The 20166-nt window shown below is 40.4% G+C and overlaps 1 protein-coding gene across 2 annotated transcripts in view; it reads right to left on the minus strand.

Annotated features, from left to right (window-relative positions):
* Window positions 1–1002: 1002 nt before the first annotated feature.
* The window catches only part of WWTR1 (WW domain containing transcription regulator 1), a 132029-nt gene continuing 112865 nt past the window's right edge, over window positions 1003–20166 (minus strand). For both annotated transcript variants that reach the window (XM_060011406.1, XM_060011407.1), the window contains exons 5-7: window positions 10726–10859; window positions 9192–9304; window positions 1003–4457 (exon numbers count right to left, since the gene is read on the minus strand). In XM_060011406.1, the coding sequence (XP_059867389.1) occupies window positions 4273–4457; window positions 9192–9304; window positions 10726–10859 (432 nt within the window). In that variant the 3' untranslated portion in view covers window positions 1003–4272. The remainder of the gene's footprint in view (window positions 4458–9191; window positions 9305–10725; window positions 10860–20166) is intronic.

The raw sequence follows: 20166 nt of genomic DNA on the forward strand, positions 1-20166 counted from the left end.
ATTCTCTTTCTATAATACATTGTCTTTTTTAACATTGTATTGTTCAATATTTAATTAGATTATATTTTGAAAGCAAAAAAAAAAAAAAAAAGAATCTGCCTGCCAATGCAGGGGACACGGGTTCGATCCCTGGTCCAGGAAGACCCCACATGCCGCAGAGCAACAACTACTGAGCCTGTGCTCTAGACCCAGGAGCCACAACTACTGAAGCCTGCATGCCTAGAGCCCGTGCTCCACAACAAGAGAAGCCACTGCAATGAGAAGCCGGCACACCACAACGAAGGGTAGCCCCCGCTGGCCGCAACTTGAGAAAGCCCGCACACAGCAACGAAGACCCAATGCAGCCAAAAGTAAATTTGTAAAAAATGATGATGAAATACAGCTTTTAAAACGATGCTTGAGACTCAGACTCTGGACTGTGGCTAAGTTGTGTCCGCCAGGATCTCTTCTTTCTGTTGTTTAGCTGAATGCTTCTGCTTAAAAACACTCTGCTATTAAGACTGCCCTCACCTCATAAGGTGTCACCACGGCAAGAATCAGGGGACTCAACAGACAGAGAAAATATACTGTCACAAGCCTACACTCGGAATTAATGATGAGCTGTTTTTTAGTTTCGACGAGAAGCCACAGCTTGTTGTTAATAACAGAGGAACGCCTAAGAATCCTATAGTTCTGATGTCTCAGTCAAATCTGTGAGGGTGTTGGAAGGACTGTGTGATTTAGAAAAAATATATATATATACATCTATATATATAGTTTTTAAAGTCTCAGTGAGTTACTTCAAATAAAGTCTCAATGAGTTACTTCAAATAAAGTAGAAACCAGAATTCTGCGGACATTTAGAATATTTAAGACCAGGCATTTGAGCCAAAAAAATGTTTGCCTACAAAATTTATTTCTTTCATTGTCTGCCAGGAGGGTTACATAAGCCTTTCTTCAGTACCACCCAAAGCCCTCAGTAAAAGGAACACACACAAATAACGACGAGATAAAGGTTCCAAGTGGAAATTCAACTGTATTTATTTTTCTTATACAGAATCAGAGAAGTAAAAACCAGTACCAAACTCCAGTTAAAATGGTTTGAGCTGACTGATTTTTCTGCATACTTTCTGTATGTATAGCAATCTAAATTAAAAATAAACACACATATGTCATATTACAAAATGTAGAAATAATTTTTTTGAAAGTTAAAATACTAACACATAAATGATGTAGTGTGTTAGGGAAACGGTCTCTGTCAATCACCCATTTTCCCAATTAAATTAATCTACAATTTCCTTTTAACAGCTTTTATTTTTCATAAAAGTGGCACTTTCGGAAGTTACTTTCCAATTATGTCATGAGAACACAACTTGTCACTAACAGAACTCACTCCAGATCACCTTCTTCTACAGAGAGCTTTTCTCCCAAGCTGGAGACAGCAGCATCCCAGCAAGCTAAATGTTTTACTCTGTTTTCATGTATATTGTATAATCAGTGAAAAGAAATGGCATTTCACATCCTAAATTCTATGGTGAAATGCTAACAATTACTAAGATTTCATAGAATTGCAAATAGGTTTTGACAATGTAGTTACTTCAAGAAAATGTGTTTTATCAGGGGGAATAAAAACCTTAAAAGATCTCTGAAATTATTTTTCAGTTTCAATTTTTAATCTGCCTTTTCTCTGGCAAAATTATTGGATGAAATGTTGAAATTTATTGACTGATTTAGGACTAAAAAGGTGAGATATTGTGGCAGTTCTTTTATAATAAGAAATATAGTATAAATAGCACCTTATCATGAATTCTGCAGGGGTTTTAACACTTACAATAATAGGAAAGAGCCTTTAAATAGTTGTTCTTACTTTAGATTTCTAGCTTTAGTGTTCTTTAACAAAGGCCATATTTTATGGCCTGAAAAATAACAACAAAAATTATATCTGGCTTCATTTATTAGTAAACACATAGTCAGGGTCCATATTTAATTCTGGAAAAATAATTGTTATGTTCATTAATAAATGTTCCAACTAATTTCACTAAAAAAATTCTTCTAGTATTTTCTAATGCCACAAGCTTACTAGGAAATTACGTCTAAAAACTGATAATACAAATCATCGATGTTTTAACTGCTTTAAAAAGAGAGGGGTATCTGTTTCTTTTATGTTTAATAACCTGAAAATGAGTCTATAAAAATATTTTTTAAAAATACAGTAACACTGCTCAGTTTTACTAGGTCCCTTGTTTCTGAGTCTTTTTTTTTTTTTGCTTTTTCTTAGAAAGAATGTACAATGCTTTTTGCAATTATTGCTAACACAAGAGGAAAAGAAATAGTGCTCCCTCCAATTTAGTAGCTAAAGAAACATCTACCCCCATCTCTCTCAGAGCGCTTCGAGAGAGAGAGAAGGAATCAGAGGAACAGAAACCATGGGTCCTTCAGGGGAAAAAAGTCACTTCATTGTGTTGGAAGCAATGGTAGGTTTATGGTCTTGTCCGCCTACACACTTAACATCAGCGTAGACAGGACAAGACTAGCCCTGCCCCTCCTTCTCCCACATAAAGTGCACCGAAGCCTTCTTTTCTTCTACAACAGTCTTTTGGTACAAAGACTGTAGGAGAAAATTGTTGCTTTGCTCTTTGGGGGCACCTCATACCTCCTGCTCGTCTTGCTTTTGGGGTACTATAGCTTGTCTATTTCCATTTCACACCTAACAGCCTTCCCACTATATTCCCTAACTTTACTACTTCATCTCTGACCTTTACACTTGCTTTCTTTCCAACAAGATAAGATGTATTCTGCCATCTATCTTTTGGTAGATCGAAAAGGATCTCAGATCCCCAGCAAATAAGCCCCTCGGGAATGGAAAGGTTCCTCTCAGAGACCTGCATTATTAATGTCTCTCAAAAAAAGATATTAAATTCATAGATTATAAATAATGTCCGTTCAAAATATTAAACAGTTGAGGACTTCATTGGCAATGCAGGCAGGGTGCATGCCAGGCAAACCCAATGCTCTCTCTCAGTCCTTAAAAGCTAATAAAAAACGGTTTTGGTTACATAAGAGGTATTGAGTACATATTTCATGCCTTTTTATACCAACTGTAGCAAACAAGGTTAGGATAATATACTTAGGAATCAACATTAGTGACTTCAGAAACATGTCTCCACCATACACCCTCAGGGGGCATTTTTTTACATGTCAGTCAGAGATCTGCTTCATCCTTCAAACAGTTTCATAGATAAGATTACTTTAAACCCTTGAAATCTTGAAAGAAGCAAAACCGACAAGGCTTTGGAAGTTTAAAAGCAACAGCTTACTGCGTGTGCCATCAGGTTGAAAGCTACGTGGTCCTGATGTTTTCAGAACGGTTTCAAAAGACAGAGATACAGTTGTCACTGATTTATCAAAAACATTTGACTGCCCTCTGTCATCAGCTACAAAATGATAGTGCTTCATAAAATAAACATTTGAGTTCTAAGCTGCAGTTTAAAAACAAAAAAATCCAACTTGTAATTTTAAAAACCTTTGTTTAATAGATGTTCATAATTAGTACCAAACTGGTCTCTTTCATAAGATCTTAGTGTAGGAGCTGTGACTAACGCTGCTGTTACTCTCCTGCTGGAAGGACTAGCTGGCTAGATGCTGTGCAGTAAAATGCTAAAGGATAAACTACAATAGGACTGTGTGTGCCTTTGTGAATACAGGGTAATAAGAACCAACAGAACCAGCATGGATCCCAGACTACATTGTATTCCAAACAGCAGAATTTTACTATCTGTACAATGATTTTTAAAGCTCAAGTTAAATATTTTTTAAAGCATTTGGTACTAATGTCATCAATACAGTTTTTGAAACTGTAAATCAGGTTGAATTTTGTGTACATTTCCTGGACCGAGCCGCCTGTCAGAAGTCACTGCCTGTGGTCAGCTTTTCATGGTTTATAATCAATTGACGTATAAATTTCAGCTAACACCCATAAAGCTTAGTCATGGGGCAGCAGAAAGGAAAGCAGAGAAGCAATTCTGCATAATCAATTCTGCTGAAACAATTCTGCATAACCCATCACAGGAAGGCAGGCTTGCAGAAAATGAAAATAGAATGTTTATTTATGTTTAACTTACGTTACTGTCAATCAACTCCAGGCAATGATTAAACTGGCCACAAGGAAAGGAGGGAGCATGCGTCACGGAGGCAGTAAGCGGCACACCTGCAGACTTGCTCTGCTCCATCGCTTTTTCCAAGAGGCCCAGGAAATGTCAGGTCACGGCTGCATCCAAGCTACAGTGGTACTGCTTACAGCCAGGTTAGAAAAGGCTCGCTTTTGTTCAGAGCAGATTCTACATCATTGAAGAGGGGGATCAGATCTTCAGATTCCAAAGTTCCTAGATCAACATTTGTTCCCGGAAGACAGTCAAGAAAATCAGGGAACCGGGTCTGCTGAGGGTTGATGTTCATGGGTGCCTGGCCTGCATTTTCTCCTATAACAGAATGAAATGAAACCATTTTAATTCTTTTTTAGAGCTCTTGAAAGAGGGACAGATTCAAGTGTCAACATAACTCTCATCTTCATTTCCACTGTGTCTACATTCCACCAGAAGATTTTATTGCTGCAGGTCTAAAATATTTCATCTCTGTGCAAAAGTTCAGCTTCCACATTATTGAAACTGAATTGGAGATGCTCACTCCTAAGAGATGCAGAGATGCCAGGTGAACCTTTCATTGTTCTGGGTAGACACTGTCCAGAATGGGTAAATCCAGGGAAACAGGAAAGGAGCAAATGAGGGTGCTGTGGACCTGACCTACAATCAATGACTTCCCATGACAACGGCGTGAAGAGCTGGTTTGAGTAGAGAGGCCCTGCCTGTCATAAAAACCTTATCACAGAGCTATAATCCAATGATTTAACTGTAAGCTCAAATTTGCCCGTATCATCCCTCTTTATGTTCAAAGAGAGTAGTGAGGAGTTTCTTTTAACCACGTTGTTAAAAAGCTATCTTCATTGATGACTCTAGGGGTCATTTTCAAAGTATTTTAGAGAGGAGGTGTTGCAGTTCACCCCCCTCACTCCACACACACATACAGCCCGCAAGTATCTACGCTTCTCACAATGCACGTGAGTCACAATGCATGGGAGCTGACTAAGGTTCCGAGAAGTCTTGTAATAAGGAAGTCTGATATATTTTGCTTAAGCCACTATGACCTAAAGCCATTTTATCATCGAATGCAATTTTGGCCGAATTTATATCCTAATAGAACTAGAGTCTATAGAACCTAGTTGAGAGAATGCTGTTCCAGAGGAAAGTTAAGTGTCTGGGATATAACATGTGGAATACATGCTCTTCATGAATGATAGTATAGGAGAAGACGTACGGACAATGGAGGAAATGAGCTTTTTAGCTGTGTAACCTTATTTAGACACACTTCACCTGTCTGAAATTGGGATTATAGCACCTTCACAGATTGGAGTTAGGTGCCATGTAATATCTGTCACACATCCATGGCTCTGGGCTTCTTTCATACGTACACACTTAGGAGAACACAAAAACGCATTGCTTGTTGATTGTGCTGAGAGGAAGAAAAACCTGGGAACTCAATCACAGTTAATGACATAATATCAGAGCAACTGGCTTGTTCCAAGAACCCCAACCAATTTTCTGAAGGGATAAAATACACCTCACAGTCACACCTCATAGTGCATTGAAAACTACGGCCAGCTTTCACCATGGAATCACTTTTAAGAAACGTATTAAATTAGCTTTTGTGCCCTACAAGTACGGTAGCCTTCCTGAAAAGCCTGCTTAGGAATTTCACTATTCTGAGCAAAACAGGAGAAAACTCATTTTAACCATATGCATTTTCCAAGGAGAAAAAGTACATTTTTCTGAGTGATGAGGGAAAAATACTCAAACTTGCATTTTGGTGATAGTAAAACTTGAGGGTTTTTCTATAACTCATAAAATATCAATGACTCTTAGGACTATTTTATAGGATTTTCATTGCAAAAGGCAGTATTTTAAAAGTTAAATCGAGTTCAACATGACCTCAATGCTGCTGTGTTACTGACTTGAAAAACATTAGTTTAGAAAAGAAAATCCAAAATAACTTTTTTCTACCCACTAGAGTGTAACAAATGGAAATGAGGCTTAAAAAAACTATCTGCCCTGAAAAATCAGCCGATCTAAAGTGCTGGATGTCTTTTTTTCTTCATCTCCAGTTAGAATTATTCATCTCTACTGATTTCCCATTTTAACTTTTTAATAAGTCAAGAAATCATTTTTTAACCAAATAAAATCTCTCTGTTTTAAAGAATTCCTCTTATCCTTTCTCCTCGGGCATGGAAAGCATGAGGAGACTAGTTAAGGTTCTAGTTAAGGTTAAGACTAGTTAAGACTAGTTAAGACTAGTTAAGGTTAACAATCTTGAACTCTCTCTCTTTGGAGCAACTCTGCAACCTCGTAGTAATTTTGGGGGTCTTTGCAGTTTTATCCATTTAAAAAGTGGGGCATAGTGTACAACATGGGGGATATAGCCAATATTTTACAATAACTATAAATGGAGTATAACCTTTAAAAATTGTGAATCACTGTATGGTACACCTGTAACTTATATAATATTATATGGAAACTATACCTCAATTAAAATATAAAGGATGCATATCTGCATAGATAATAAAAATGAATGAATGAATGAGTGAAAAGTGGGACAGACCAAAAAAAACCAAGCAATTCTTAAAAGGGTGTGATTATTGCAGAATATTCTGGAAGGTGGATGACTTCCAGCCTTTGCTCCTGTTATTCCCTCTACTCTATCCTCACACCATGTCCAGCTGTTGTTTCCATGTGTATTTTGCAAAGGGAGTGTTCAGCTGGCTTGTTCCCATTCAGCATGTGGTCAGCATGTGATCAGTGCATCTACTAGATCTTTGCCAGCCACACTGGAGCTCAGCTTTTCCTCATCTTGTTCCTGAAAAAGTAATTACATTTCTCCCCTTGAGGGGGTTTATGCCCACTCCCTATAAAGGCTTCACAGATGTGACCCTAAACCCAACAGGCTGACACTCACTACACCAGGTTAACCTGGAACCCTAACATTTAACAAGACCAACTTGTACATTACTTCATCCTTCTTAGAAGGAGGAGAAGAGGAGAAGACAACTTTGTGCCAAGCTCTGTGACCTCATGAGCCCTCACAACTCTACAAGATGAGCACATTACTCCTACTTTACAGGTGAGAAATTCTGAGGCCCCTGGGAGGTTATGTCACTTACCCAAAGTCATTACTAAGAAGTAGAGAAGCAAAGATCCAGCTCAGGTTGCCTGACTGCAATGACTATGCTCTTTTCAGGACACCACTTAATTCTACATTTTGGCTTCAAAAACATTCCCTACTTCTCCACTCAATGTCATTTTAAAAAGCCATAGAATAGAATCCATCTTCTTTTATTTTTAAATGTCAAGCTTGGATTTAGATCTCCTGAGTCATTTCTTATTTAACTTTGCTTTTTATCTTTACTGGCTTCCCAGTGTTTAAAAGATGAAAGCAAACAATTATTAAACACAGGAAGGAGCCACTTCATCAGGCAGGTCTGAAGAGGGCAAGATAAATCTCACACCGAAAAATAAAGACAGGGATGAAGAGAGGGAGGGAGGGAAGCAGGAAGGGAGGGAGAAGGCTGAAGTAATAAATTGAAGAATAACAAAACAAACAGTTCAAACTATTCCTGTGTGACTCCTCACAAGACAGTCTGTGCAATTCTCTCAACAAGTAGATGACGGGCTGCACGGAGAGCCCGGAACAGCTGCTCCAACCTTCTGGCCGAGTTTGACTTTTGTCTGAGCAGTCGTTTAGTTTTAGAGCACAAAGTGCAGTCATCGAGGAGCAGAGGGTAACAAACACGGGCGCTCTGGACAAGGGCACTGGGGAAAGCAATCATTTCATCACAGAACGATTTTCTTTCAACAGTGAGGATGGAGGAGAAACTTGCATGAACAGCTCCAAAGAGGGGATACATCAGCTATTATTTAATTTTTTTAAGTCCATTTTCAGGGTGTTTTTTTTTAATTGAAGTATAGTTGATTTACAATGTTGTGTTGGTTTCAGGTGTGCAGCAAAGTGATTCAGTTGTATATCTATAGATGTAGATATAGATATAGATACAGATATTTATATAGATATAGATATTTATATAGATAGTCTTTTTCAGATTTTTTTTCTATTATAGGTTATTTCAAGATATCGAATATAGTTCCCTCTGCTATACAGTAGGTCCTTGTTGTTAGCTGTCATTTAATTTTGGTTTCAGAATATCTTCTGGGAGTTTAGGACTTTGATAATTAAGTCTAGACCAAATTTGGAGGCATCGCTCCTAGAGAAATGGTGAAAAGGAGGTAACCGGGAAGCCAGCTGAGGCCTAGCCTGAAAGCAGGGCAGGCCAGGAACTATGTTAAATTTAACTGCTGAGGGAGGACACTGTTACCATGTTAGGATTTGGAGCTGACATTTTAGAATCCTCTGAGTTGCTTAACTTTCCAAATGCCCACTGCCAATTACTTCCCAAATGCAGTTAATGACATGAAAAAATTTGCATACTGGTGGCCTGTACATTACAACCAAAAGCTAGAAAAAAGCATAAATATTCCACTGTGGAAGAATGGCAAAGCAGACAGTGGTATGTTAATGCAATTGTGAGGAAAGGGCTATATGAAGCAAGGACAAACAAAAGGAAGGAAGGGAGGGAGGGAGGGAGAGAGAAGAAAAAAGCAGAAACTAAAATCCTGTGCCCATATATAAAACTATATTTGATCCAATAAAGATGTTAAAAATAAATAAATAAAACAAAATAAAATAAAAGGCTACTCCTGGAATTAAAAAAAAAAAACTATATTTGTATAAACTATGGAGAAGGGGCTAGAGTTTATTAATAGTGCCTGGGTTCCAGTGGCTTTTCAGCTGTTAGTTTATGTTGTTGCTGAGGTTAAGTGTCTCTCGTTGGATTTTAGAATTGAGAGGACTAGGGAACTTCCTTGGCGGTCCAGTGGTTAAGACTCCGCTCTTCCAATGCAGGGGGCACAGGCTGCATCCCTGGTCAGGGAACTAAGATCCCGCATGCTGAGCGGTGTAGCCAAAAAAAAAAAAAAAAACGAATTGAGATGACTAAAGAGACAATTTAAAAGTGCAAACCTACTGCAAGGCCTCGCAGGCTTGGCTCCTACCTGTGTCCATCTCATCCACGTTGCTGAGGAAGTCCTCCGGAGTCGTCGGGACACTGTAGCACCCTAGCCCCAGGCCGCTGTCGGTGCTCTGCTCCCTCGAATGATATGGCCCCCTGCAGAGCAAAAGACGGAAAAAAATTTCAAAATTAAAATACAGTCATGAAGATCCTCAACTAGTGTAGTTCTGTCAACCTGCCCGATCTTCAGATAACAAAGGGAGGTGGACTTTGCACTTCCTTTTAATTTTGAAACATATATCCCTGTGTCAGTGAAATTAATAAATTGTAAGCAAAAAAAACCTGGCCATTCATACTAAATTGACACTGATTCCCTTTTCATCTCAAAATAACAATTTGAACACCATTCTACATACAGAGAATGATACCATTTATGTACACTTTTTCAAAACCGAAAACGAAGTTGAATATTGTTTCTGGATACAGACATTAACAGGCAATAAGAAATATAAAAATATGTGTGATGAAAAAAGAAAAAAAAAATGGGTGTGATGGATACACAACAATTTCCAAATAGTGGCTACCACTAGGGAGGGAAGACGGGAAAGAAATGGATTTCAGTGGTGGTGGGGAAGGGTTTAAGTATTAATTGTAATACTTATTCAAAAAAAATAAGATCTATGGAAATATGCAAAATGTGGTAGTTGGGTACGCGGGTAAATCTTAAGTTATTCTTTATACTCTTCTGTACATTTGAAGTAGTTTTAAATCAATCATTTAAAAACGCCTTTCTTTCATTATTTCCCTTACTGTTTGTTTTCATCTCTCTATTTTTAATAACTTTCATAACTGTATTTGCTTGTTTGCCAGAAGACTCTGCAAGGGCAGAAAAGACACAGGAAATAGAATACTGCCTTTTATTTGGGTTTAAAAGGCTACAGTTAAGGTTGACTACTTCTACTCATGAAGATATTTCTGGTTCAATCACCTTTTCCTTCTGCTCATATATTTCATATTTTAAAACAACACCTTTTTGTTTTAATGAAAATTTTAAATTGTGAAATAATTTTAGAATCACACAGAAGATGTAAAAAGAGTACAGAGTTCCTGTGCATCCTGTTCCCAGCTTCCCCAGGGACATGGTACACAACCATAGCACAGTGATCAACACCAGGAATTGACAATGTATAATACTATTAACTAAACTATAGACCTTATTCACATTTCGCCACAAACATCACCTCTTAATTGTGTTGCTCCCTTATTTGCCATATGACATGCTTTTTATCCCCTGTTGGCTACATAAAACCACAAGATTCTTCTAAATAATTACTATACAACACCATCCCATTGAAATCGTTAAGTTCATCCCCATTTGCAAATTATTGACTAGGGGTTTACTCTATGCCATAGCAACAATTTTTGAATTTGAGATTTTTTAAACCTCCACATCCTCCCTCTATCTTAACCCCATCCTCCAAGCTCCCCAGCTTTTCCCAACATAAACAAAGATCTGTTATACTGTAAACCACATAATAAAGAAAGCAAAAATAAGTGGCCCTAAAATGTTGACTTACCCATTGAGGAAAGGATCCGAGCTATTATTAGTGATGGATCTCATGTCTGGAGTCATGGCGGGTGGGTTGACAGCAGCCTGAACCGTGGCTAGAGTCTCGGCTTCCATGGGGAGCTGTCTACAGAGGGCGGCTTCCTACAGAGAGGTGACAGTCCGAGGGAGAGGCAACAGTGATTCTTTCATTGTCATAAGGATCGGAGCAAAGGATGCTTCGCATAAAAACTTTTCACCAAACACAAAAGCGCTTTATGTTTATTCCTCATACATCAAAATCATCAGGAAATCATTAGTGTTCTTTCTCTGAAGAAATCTTATAGATATAAGTCACTTTCTCACATTCACAAAGTTAATGAGAAGCTCATGCAATATTTGCCCTCAAGGCACTTACATAGCAACTATCTAACCCATCCAATTGCTTAAAATACCCAAATCAGGGCTTCCCTGGTGGCGCAGTGGTTGAGAGTCTGCCTGCTGATGCAGGGGACGCGGGTTCGTGCCCCGGTCCGGGAAGATCCCACGTGCCGCGGAGCGGCTGGGCCCGTGAGCCATGGCCGCTGAGACTGCGCGTCCGGAGCCTGTGCTCCGCAACGGGAGAGGCCACAACGGTGAGAGGCCTGTACCCACCCACCCCCCACCAAAAAAAACCCAAATCATATAAGGGCCTCTCAAGACACTTTCTCAGAGACAAGACTATTTTTACCCCAGGTGCTCAGACCAAATCTAAGTCAATCAAAGCAGTTGGACTCCTCCGGACTAGCAGGTACATTCTGGTCTTTGCCGCTTATAGGCCAGTAAAGCAGTGGGATTACAGAGTTCTGGCTCTGCATTGTCACATCTGGCAGTTTGATATCAATAATAACCAGGAGAGCAGAACAACCAGTTTAAAAGCTTGTTAGTCAATCAGTTTTTCTATGTTACTAATTATTTTGTTGACTAAAATGGCTGAAGTTTGGGGCACCATGCACATGCAATCCAAATCCCACTGACGATTAACTATTCGATAGCACGTGGATTTCATTAGCAAAAATTAAAACACTAGCATTTTTTTTAAGCTAGCACTACTTTGCCAAGGAGAGTCAATCCAAAAGGTCACAAATCTGACTGCAATTACTTTCTCTAGATACAACCTCTAGGGAGTCTCTCCCATTTTGACAAACATGACCAGACATCAAATTCCTTTCAAATTTGCTGCTGTTTCCAGAGAATAATACTTTTATATATTTAGACATGCATCCAAAACCAAAGTTAGGCCCTCGGCATATTTATGCCTATCGGTTTCCCACCACGCAGGCTGAATCACTGGTCTCACCATCCCTCAAAACCCCAAAACCATGGCTACAATGGCAAACAGAATATTTAGACCATCTAAGCTACAGTGTCTGTGTTAGATCCCTTCCAGCCCTGACACACAATGATTTTAGAGAGTAACTGCTGTCTAGACAAGTCTAGTGAAATCATCGGCCATAAAAACTTTCGGTTATTAGAGTTCATTATACTGTTCTGAGGAGTTATGGTAGCATAGCTCTTATAAACCATGAAGACCTGATTGATAAGAAACTGCATTGTCAACTTATACTGAAATAAATACCCTGTCTAGACAGGGCTCTTGGTTCACCTCTGTTCATTTCGATTGCAAATAATCAAATACTTAACTAACAAATTTTATTCAGTAATCTGTAAAAAGCAAACCAAAAAATGGAGTTTTTTTTTTTTTAAGGGGGATTTTAATCTCAATCTTGGAAGTACCGTCTGACTAAATCTAGAAAAACTGAATTATTTCCTATAGTTGTTTTTATGTGGTAGGCAGTGTGCATTAGAAATCTTATCTTCCAACCAAAGCTTACTCGGAGGCCTCACACACAAGAATAACAGGGATTGGACCTGGTGTGAAGAGCACAGAGGCCACCAACCTCTCAAACAGACTCATACACACAGTCTGAAGACAGCTAGTCAATGATATAATTTCTAGTCCTTTATAAACTGTAAATGCAAACATCCTTTGGGCAATAACCTTCATTAACCAAAAAAATCAACTGTAACTAGAATATTCCAATTCTCCAAACTTTCTGAATAAATGTGGAGTGTACCCCTAAACGGATACCCATTTAAACATACAGCTTGAAGAGACTGCTGCATTTCTTTACATGTGACACAATTTTATCACCATATATCTTAAGAACACTAGTTGAATTTGCAGTTTCCAGGTGGTCTGCATTTCAATATAATAAGAATCATTTCTGGAACTTCACTGGGGAAAAAAATATAGATACAATGTATATATGAATTATTTGTCATCTCTAATGATATATCATATGAAAATAAAACGTTTAAATTATAAGAAAAATATCTAGTTTCTGATATTTTAAGCTTTCCTCTTCATTTAAATTACTCTGGGAATAGGTCAAATAGATACAATATGCATTTTAAAAGAATGCTTGTGTGTGGCTAAATATATAAATGAAATTCAAAAGAACTATAATAACCAAAGCTGGAAGAACCTATACTATTATATATCAGGGAAAATGTGTCATGGTGCCATTTCACGTCTGTCCCCTCTATTTAAAATGAGAGATAACTGAAGTTCCATTCCTCAGCATCGATGTTTCCCTAACTACTTTGAGGACTTGACCTCCACGGCATCATAAGAGGCAATGCTCCGTTCTGCCTGTAGGGGGCTCGCACTATCATTTTCGCCTCCGAATGACTAACTTGGGAGAGAGAATACAGAAAAGGTGTTGAATATACCTCAAAACTAACTTTGCAATATAAATTAGGCCAGTCTGAGTTAGAAACTTTTCCGAGGGGGCAACACTTTCTTCGAGATTACTCTAAGATTATTCTTAAGTCACAGCAGCCACTGTGAAGGTTATGTTGGCCCCTGGCTCCAAACCCACCTGCTCCCTATCCCACCTGGACGGTGGCCCACAAAGCCTGCCTGACAGCCCTGTCCACGTCTCCTCCTTTGTCTCGGACGGGACCCCCTCACTCCTTCACTCCCTCCCCACTGCCCCTCCCACTTCCGGCATCTGCTCCAACTCTTCGTTCTGCTTGGAACACTCTCCTCAGATCGTCCTGAAGTTCACTCCCTCATTGATGTCTGTCTCAACAGATGCCATCTCGTCAGAGATTACATTCAGTGTTCTTGATGATAACTTATATATTTACTGTCTGTCTTTCTCTTTAGAATGTAAAGAGAGGAAAGGGACCTTATTTGTCATGTTCACTTCTGTATCCCCACTGTGTATAACAACCCAGGCATATAGTGGGCACTTGATAAAATATTCACTCAACGAAGAAATGAAAAATATTGCTGGAATTCAAATGGAAGTATTTTAAATTATAATTAACAATAAAAGGAAAACTTAACTAAGATCATTCAATTCTCATCTTCAACCACAAGTATGAGTCAAACAACAGTCTACTATATAGATCCCAGCTAGCCAGGCTCAAACTCCATCCTAATGAAATGATCCCACGGTGTTCCTCCTGCTCCCAACACAGGAGATGGGCAGGAGGGCAGAGTGGTCATGGGCAGGGATTCCAGGGCCAAATGCTTGGATTTGAACCCTGGCCATGCCATCTCCCAGCCAGTTATCTAATTTCTTTGTTCCCCATTGGTAAAGTGAGGATAATAACAGCATCCACCCAATAGGGCAGCTGTGGTGATAAAATGAGGTAACACATATAGGGTACTTAGAGCAGTGCTGGCGCACGAGATCACTTAATAAATGTTAACTGAGTATTATTATCGTCTTATGCTCTGTATTCCAATCCCAGAAAACAAAACAAAAGCAAAAACACAAATAAACAATCTTAAAAGTCACACTACCACATGGAACTGACCCACTTTGAATGGTCTGACAACTTTTCCTGGCCAACTTTCACCTTGGAAGGATTACACCAAATGTGACGTTCATCATGAGTCAGCAAGGCTAAGAATATAACTTTTTAAAAATTTTACCAAGGAGCGGTTTGTAAACCTTTTTGTATAACATAAAATTGATTTTTAATGTAAGTGGAGAATGGTGAGAAGTTTCATTTCATTCAATTATGTTTTATAATAGTTCCATATTTAGATTTTTTTTTTTTTTCCACACTGCATGGCATGTGGAACTTCCCCAACCAGGGATGGACCCTGCACCCCCTGCAGTGGAAGTTTGGAGTCTCAAACACTGGACTACCAGAGAAATACCCATATTTAGAATTTTTAAAGGTCTAGCCTTTTTTGAATGAAAACAGTTTCCTATTTCTGTTCATAAATTGAAACAGCAATACAAAATCTAAAGTTTGGAAATAAAAGAACTAACCTCACTAACACGTCCCCGTCCAAAGAAAGGAGGATTTTTATTTAAAAAAGAAAAAAAAAAAGAAACTAAATTTAAGTATAAAATTAAACCCCAGACGCAGTATGATTTTGGCTGCCACGTGACCTCCGCTGCCCTTGCCCGGGCAGAAATGAAAGGCAAACACCTGACTTTAGTCTGACCAAGATGGGGGAGTCAAGACTGAAGGAGAAGCGGAAGCAAAGGCTGCAGATGGGGCACTGGGCTAAGTGAACTGATGTGGAAACAGGGGGACAGTTGAACAGGGCTGGTCTAGGACAAGACTCAGGTCTCCAACTCAGAGCTGGCAGTGCAGCTGCCCTAACCCTGTGCTCCCTCCCCAGCTCCCGCCAGTGCAGGCAGGATAACACATGCTAAGCTGGAGACACACCTGAGCCCCTTGGTCTGTCTCATCTCCCACCTCCACTCCAGTTCAGCAAGATCCTTTCCCAGTGTCCCTTCCACTCCCACCCACCCTATCTTCCCAAACAAGTCTTCAGTTTCCTGAAGTCCTCGGTACTTTGGGTCCCTCTTCATCAAGACATATCCCCCCACCCTTAGGGGTTCTGTTACATCACCTTTCCCAGGATGCCTTCCCTGACAACCATGACCACAGCAAACCACTACCTGCCCCTTTCCCACCCCTGAAGTCCAAAATAAAGCATCCAGCTGGGGTCTGAAACTCCATGTCTCACAGTACACTCCTCACCCGGCCCCAAAGCAGCTCTTCCTGCTGACGTCAAGCTTTCTCCTAATGCTGTCACCCCTTCTCCCAGCTCCAAATCTCAGTCAACTGTCTCCCTCAGTCCCCACAACAAGTCATTCATTTGCTCCTGTATTTATTTTTTAAAAATACTGTGGAGAGGGCTTCCCTGGTAGTGCAGTTGTTGAGAATCTGCCTGCTAATGCAGGGGACACGGGTTCGAGCCCTGGTCTGGGAAGATCCCACATGCCACGGAGCAGCTAGGCCCGTGAGCCACAACTACTGAGCCTGCGCGTCTGGAGCCTGTGCTCTGCAACAAGAGAGGCCGCGACAGTGAGAGAGGCCCGCGCACGGCGATGAAGAGTGGCCCCTGCTTGCCACAACTAGAGGAAGCCCTCACACAGAAACGAAGACCCAAAACAGCCAAAAATAAATTAATTAATTTAATTAAAATGTTAAAAAAAAATACTATGGAGACTACCAGGTGCCCAGTACAGTTCTCGGCAACAGGGATACAGCAATGAAAAATACAGACGGTGTCCTGCCTCTTCAAGGATTCTAGAGGGGGAGACAGACTCCAACAGAAAATGATGCAGAAGGGCCAAGCCTCATGGGGTCCATCTCCCCGATATCTACATGCTCCAAACCTTCTTTCCAACTCAAGTCGTCTGCACTCCTTCTCTAGACCTACCAGTCTCCATGTGCAGGGGGAGATTGTTCTACACTTTGTCACGATCTTTACAAAGGTTGACCAGAGGAGAAAAATCAGGATAGGGAGCGGTCAGAGTGTCATGTCCTACGAAGGAGCAAGGGGACTGTTTAAGAGAGACTTGTGGCACACCATGGCTCTCAAACTATTATTGATTGCCACGTGGAAGAGGGAAGATTCCTTCTACCCCAGACTGGAGGCAGATCTGATGGAGGGCTTTGTAGTTAGTAGTTCGTTCAGTGATAGAACTGGCTGCTTCTCAATTCTCTGGGCTACTGGCCACTGGAATTTTCAAGCAGTTGTTGAGGGTTAAATGCTACTGGATATGACCAGGCCTTGGCACAGGAGAAAAAGTGTCCTTGGATTCAGAATGATGAAAGCTCAAATCCCAGCTGAGCTACTCCCTAGCTATAACATTTTGGAGTACATTTTTAACCTTTCAGTTTGTTCATCTGAAGAAAAAGAAAAAAAAAAAAGACATAAGATTTATCTTGCTGGGCTGTTATAAAGATTAAAAAGCATATTTATCAAGAACCTGGCACAGTGAGGCAGTTACTAGAATGAGCTACTTACTCATGGTGTTAAATGTTTTAGGAGGTGGAGATGTTAGCTAATACTTGCGTATCACTTACTACTTGTGAAGCACTGCCCTAAGTGCTTTAACATACTATATTTCATTTCATCCTCCTGACAACCCAACGGTCTCCATTTTATGGATGAGGGCACTGAGGTACAGGGAGACTAAGCAACTTTCCCAGGATCTGGCCCCAGAGTCTGTTGTCATAGCCACTACACTATGAGGAAAGCCAAAGATTGAGGTCGGGAGACCTCAAATTTTCAGCCCTTTCACCTACTGGCTATAGGACTTGGGCATGTTATTTCATTTCTCTGAGCTTGTTTTCCCAGCTATAAAACAGAAATACCAACCCCCCTCCTTCGGGCAGTTTAGAGGATTCAATGAAGTGGCCTGTTTCACTGTCCTGAACACAGTTTCCCTCTCTGAATTGGAAAAGAGATGGAACTGGACATAGTCTCTGATCCTTTTCAACGTATAAGGGTGGAGCTAGTGTCCTGGGAATTCACAAGCACATCCAGCAAAGTTATAAGTTCAGATTTTAAAGGCCAATTTCAGAAAGATCTGGAAAGCTGCCCCTGGTAACCTCACCCCTACCCTGCTCCACCACAACTTTATTTTTTCTCTACATCCAAGCTGGGGGTGGAAAGACTGTTGCAAAATAAAGGCTTGGGAATCTCTTTCGGAGTTTGTGGTCTTCCATCTAGCTCCCTAAAACGAATAATTACATGCGGGTTTACAAGTACCCTCTCCTACTGGCTGGGGGAGGGGGTGGTGTGTCAAATAGCTGGAGGGGTGTGAAAGACAAAGGCCCATCTGTAAGAGGAAGGTGTTCCTGGAAGCAAACTTCAAACCTCCTTTCCTTCCAGCTCCCCACTGGCCTGCAGCCTGCCTGTGGAATAAATCAAGAGAGGAGGTGAGAAAGTCAACAGCAGTTGAAAGCATCCTGCAGCCCTGTCCATCCCGGGCTAAGGGAGTGCCTCCCGCCAGCCAGCCCTGGCCCTCCCTGGAATGTACTTGAAAGGAAAGACAATAACCTCTTCTGAGGGTGCCTGCTTGATTTAGGTGTGTGTGGCCAGGGATACTACAAAAATGGAAGATTGTACTGTTTTAATTAGAAAGGGTGGGGTGAGTAGAAACAAATGAAAGACAAAAAAAAAAAGACAATATTTTGAAATCCTAACATTAAAACGGTTATTCTCGTGCAGAGAAGTTGCTCTCTCTGCCGAAACTTCCCCAGACTTCAGAGGCAGAATACTGAATTATTTACCTCCTTTACAAGGAAAAAACAAAAAAAAACAAAAAACACGCCCAGTGTAAATTTCTTTTTAACTCTGTACTAAGGGATTCTAGAAATTCACTGTCACATTTCCTGGAGCCTCCCCTTTGGAAATACCTCATCACACAAGCTCAGCTGCCAGACTCAGACTGTCGAAACTCTGACACTTCGGGGAAGACATTTGTTGAGTCCATAATTGTTATCCATGGCCTGTTTGATGCTCTTTTAATTCAGGATGTACATAGCAATCCTGTGTTGCTCCATAATCTCTGTTATCCTTTAGAATCGAATTAAGGAAAACATCATATAATTTAGATAGTCTCCTCTTAAGAAAAATAGCTGAATGGATTTCGAGGTGGAATATTTCTTCGTACCTCTGATCTTATCAAGATCCGAAATATGAAGCTGCTTTGCATTTGTGCAAACCTGGTGAGCCTCCATTTAAAAAAATGTGTTTGTACTACTCAGCCATAAAAAAGAACAAAATGTTGCCATTTGCAGCAGCATGGATGGACTTGGAGGGTGTTATGCTAAGTGAAATAAGACAGAGAAAGACAAATAATGTACAATATCACTTATATGTGGAATCTAAAAAAATGCAACAAATAGTGAATATAGCAAAAGAGAGGCAGACTCACAGGTATAGAGAGCAAGGTAATGGTTACCAGTACAGAGGTTGGGGGTAATACACAGATGAGGGGTGGGAGGTACAAGCTATTGGGAATAAGACAGGCTCAAGGATGGATCGTACAACATGGGGAATATAGCCAATGTTCTGTAATAACTGTAAATGAAAAAACCTTTAAAAATGAATTTAAAAATTGTAATAACCTATAATAGAAAAGAATCTAAAATGAATATATATATATATATATATATAACTGAACACTTTGCTGTATACCTGAAAGTAACACAACATTGTAAATCAACTGTATTTCAATACAAATTTTTTTAAACTGTATAAAAAATATTTAAAAATAAATAAATAAAAAATTTAAATGTGTTTGATTTATAATATCTTTCAAAAGGGTCCCTTTTATTTATTTATTTATTTTTGCGGTACGCGGGCCTCTCACTGTTGTGGCCTCTCCCACTGCGGAGCACAGGCTCCGGACGCGCAGGCTCAGCGGCCACGGCTCACGGGCCCAACCGCTCCGCGGCACGTGGGGTCTTCGCGGACCGGGGCACGAACCCGTGTCCCCTGCATCAGCAGGCGAACTCTCAACCACTGCGCCACCAGGGAAGCCCTGGGCCCCTTTTAAAAGAATTGGTATTTATCAGAAAATGGATTATTTCTGGGACTTGTAGGCAAATAGAACACTGACAGCAGTTACAATGGAAGCCCTTTGAGGGTAGAAACCAAGCCTATTCGTTCACTGCTGTGCGTTTAGTGCCTAGAGCATGCTGAACAAATGAATGAATGAACGTAGACAGCCAGGTTACTCTACAGGGATCCACACCCTGGGTGGACAACATGACCTCTGATGTTGCAGTCAATCCTGAAACCTAATTCTCTGAAATGCTTTTCTAAAAGGAAATTATAGCCCCAGGTGCTGAAGGCAAGACTCTATGAAGCAGCCACTACTTAGGCTATGATATGACACTTTTTAACGTCTCTAAATAGCTATTCTTCACATGACAAAAAACAGACCTCAGAACCTTCCCTGGACCAGTGCTGCTCACAGCCGGGTGTGTCCCTCCCCCGGGTCCTCGGTCAGGAATGGCTGCCAGAGGCCGGCCAGCTGGCCGGCCAGACCCGGTAGTGGTTGTCAAGCCCAACAAAAATCTGTGAGACCTGCCAAAAGAATTCTGAGGCCTCCTGCCCAAGCCCTCTCCCCTTGTCCCTGTTGCCCTG

Source organism: Delphinus delphis, chromosome 4 (genome assembly GCF_949987515.2).
Source record: "Delphinus delphis chromosome 4, mDelDel1.2, whole genome shotgun sequence".
Taxonomy (NCBI): Eukaryota; Metazoa; Chordata; class Mammalia; order Artiodactyla; family Delphinidae; genus Delphinus; species Delphinus delphis.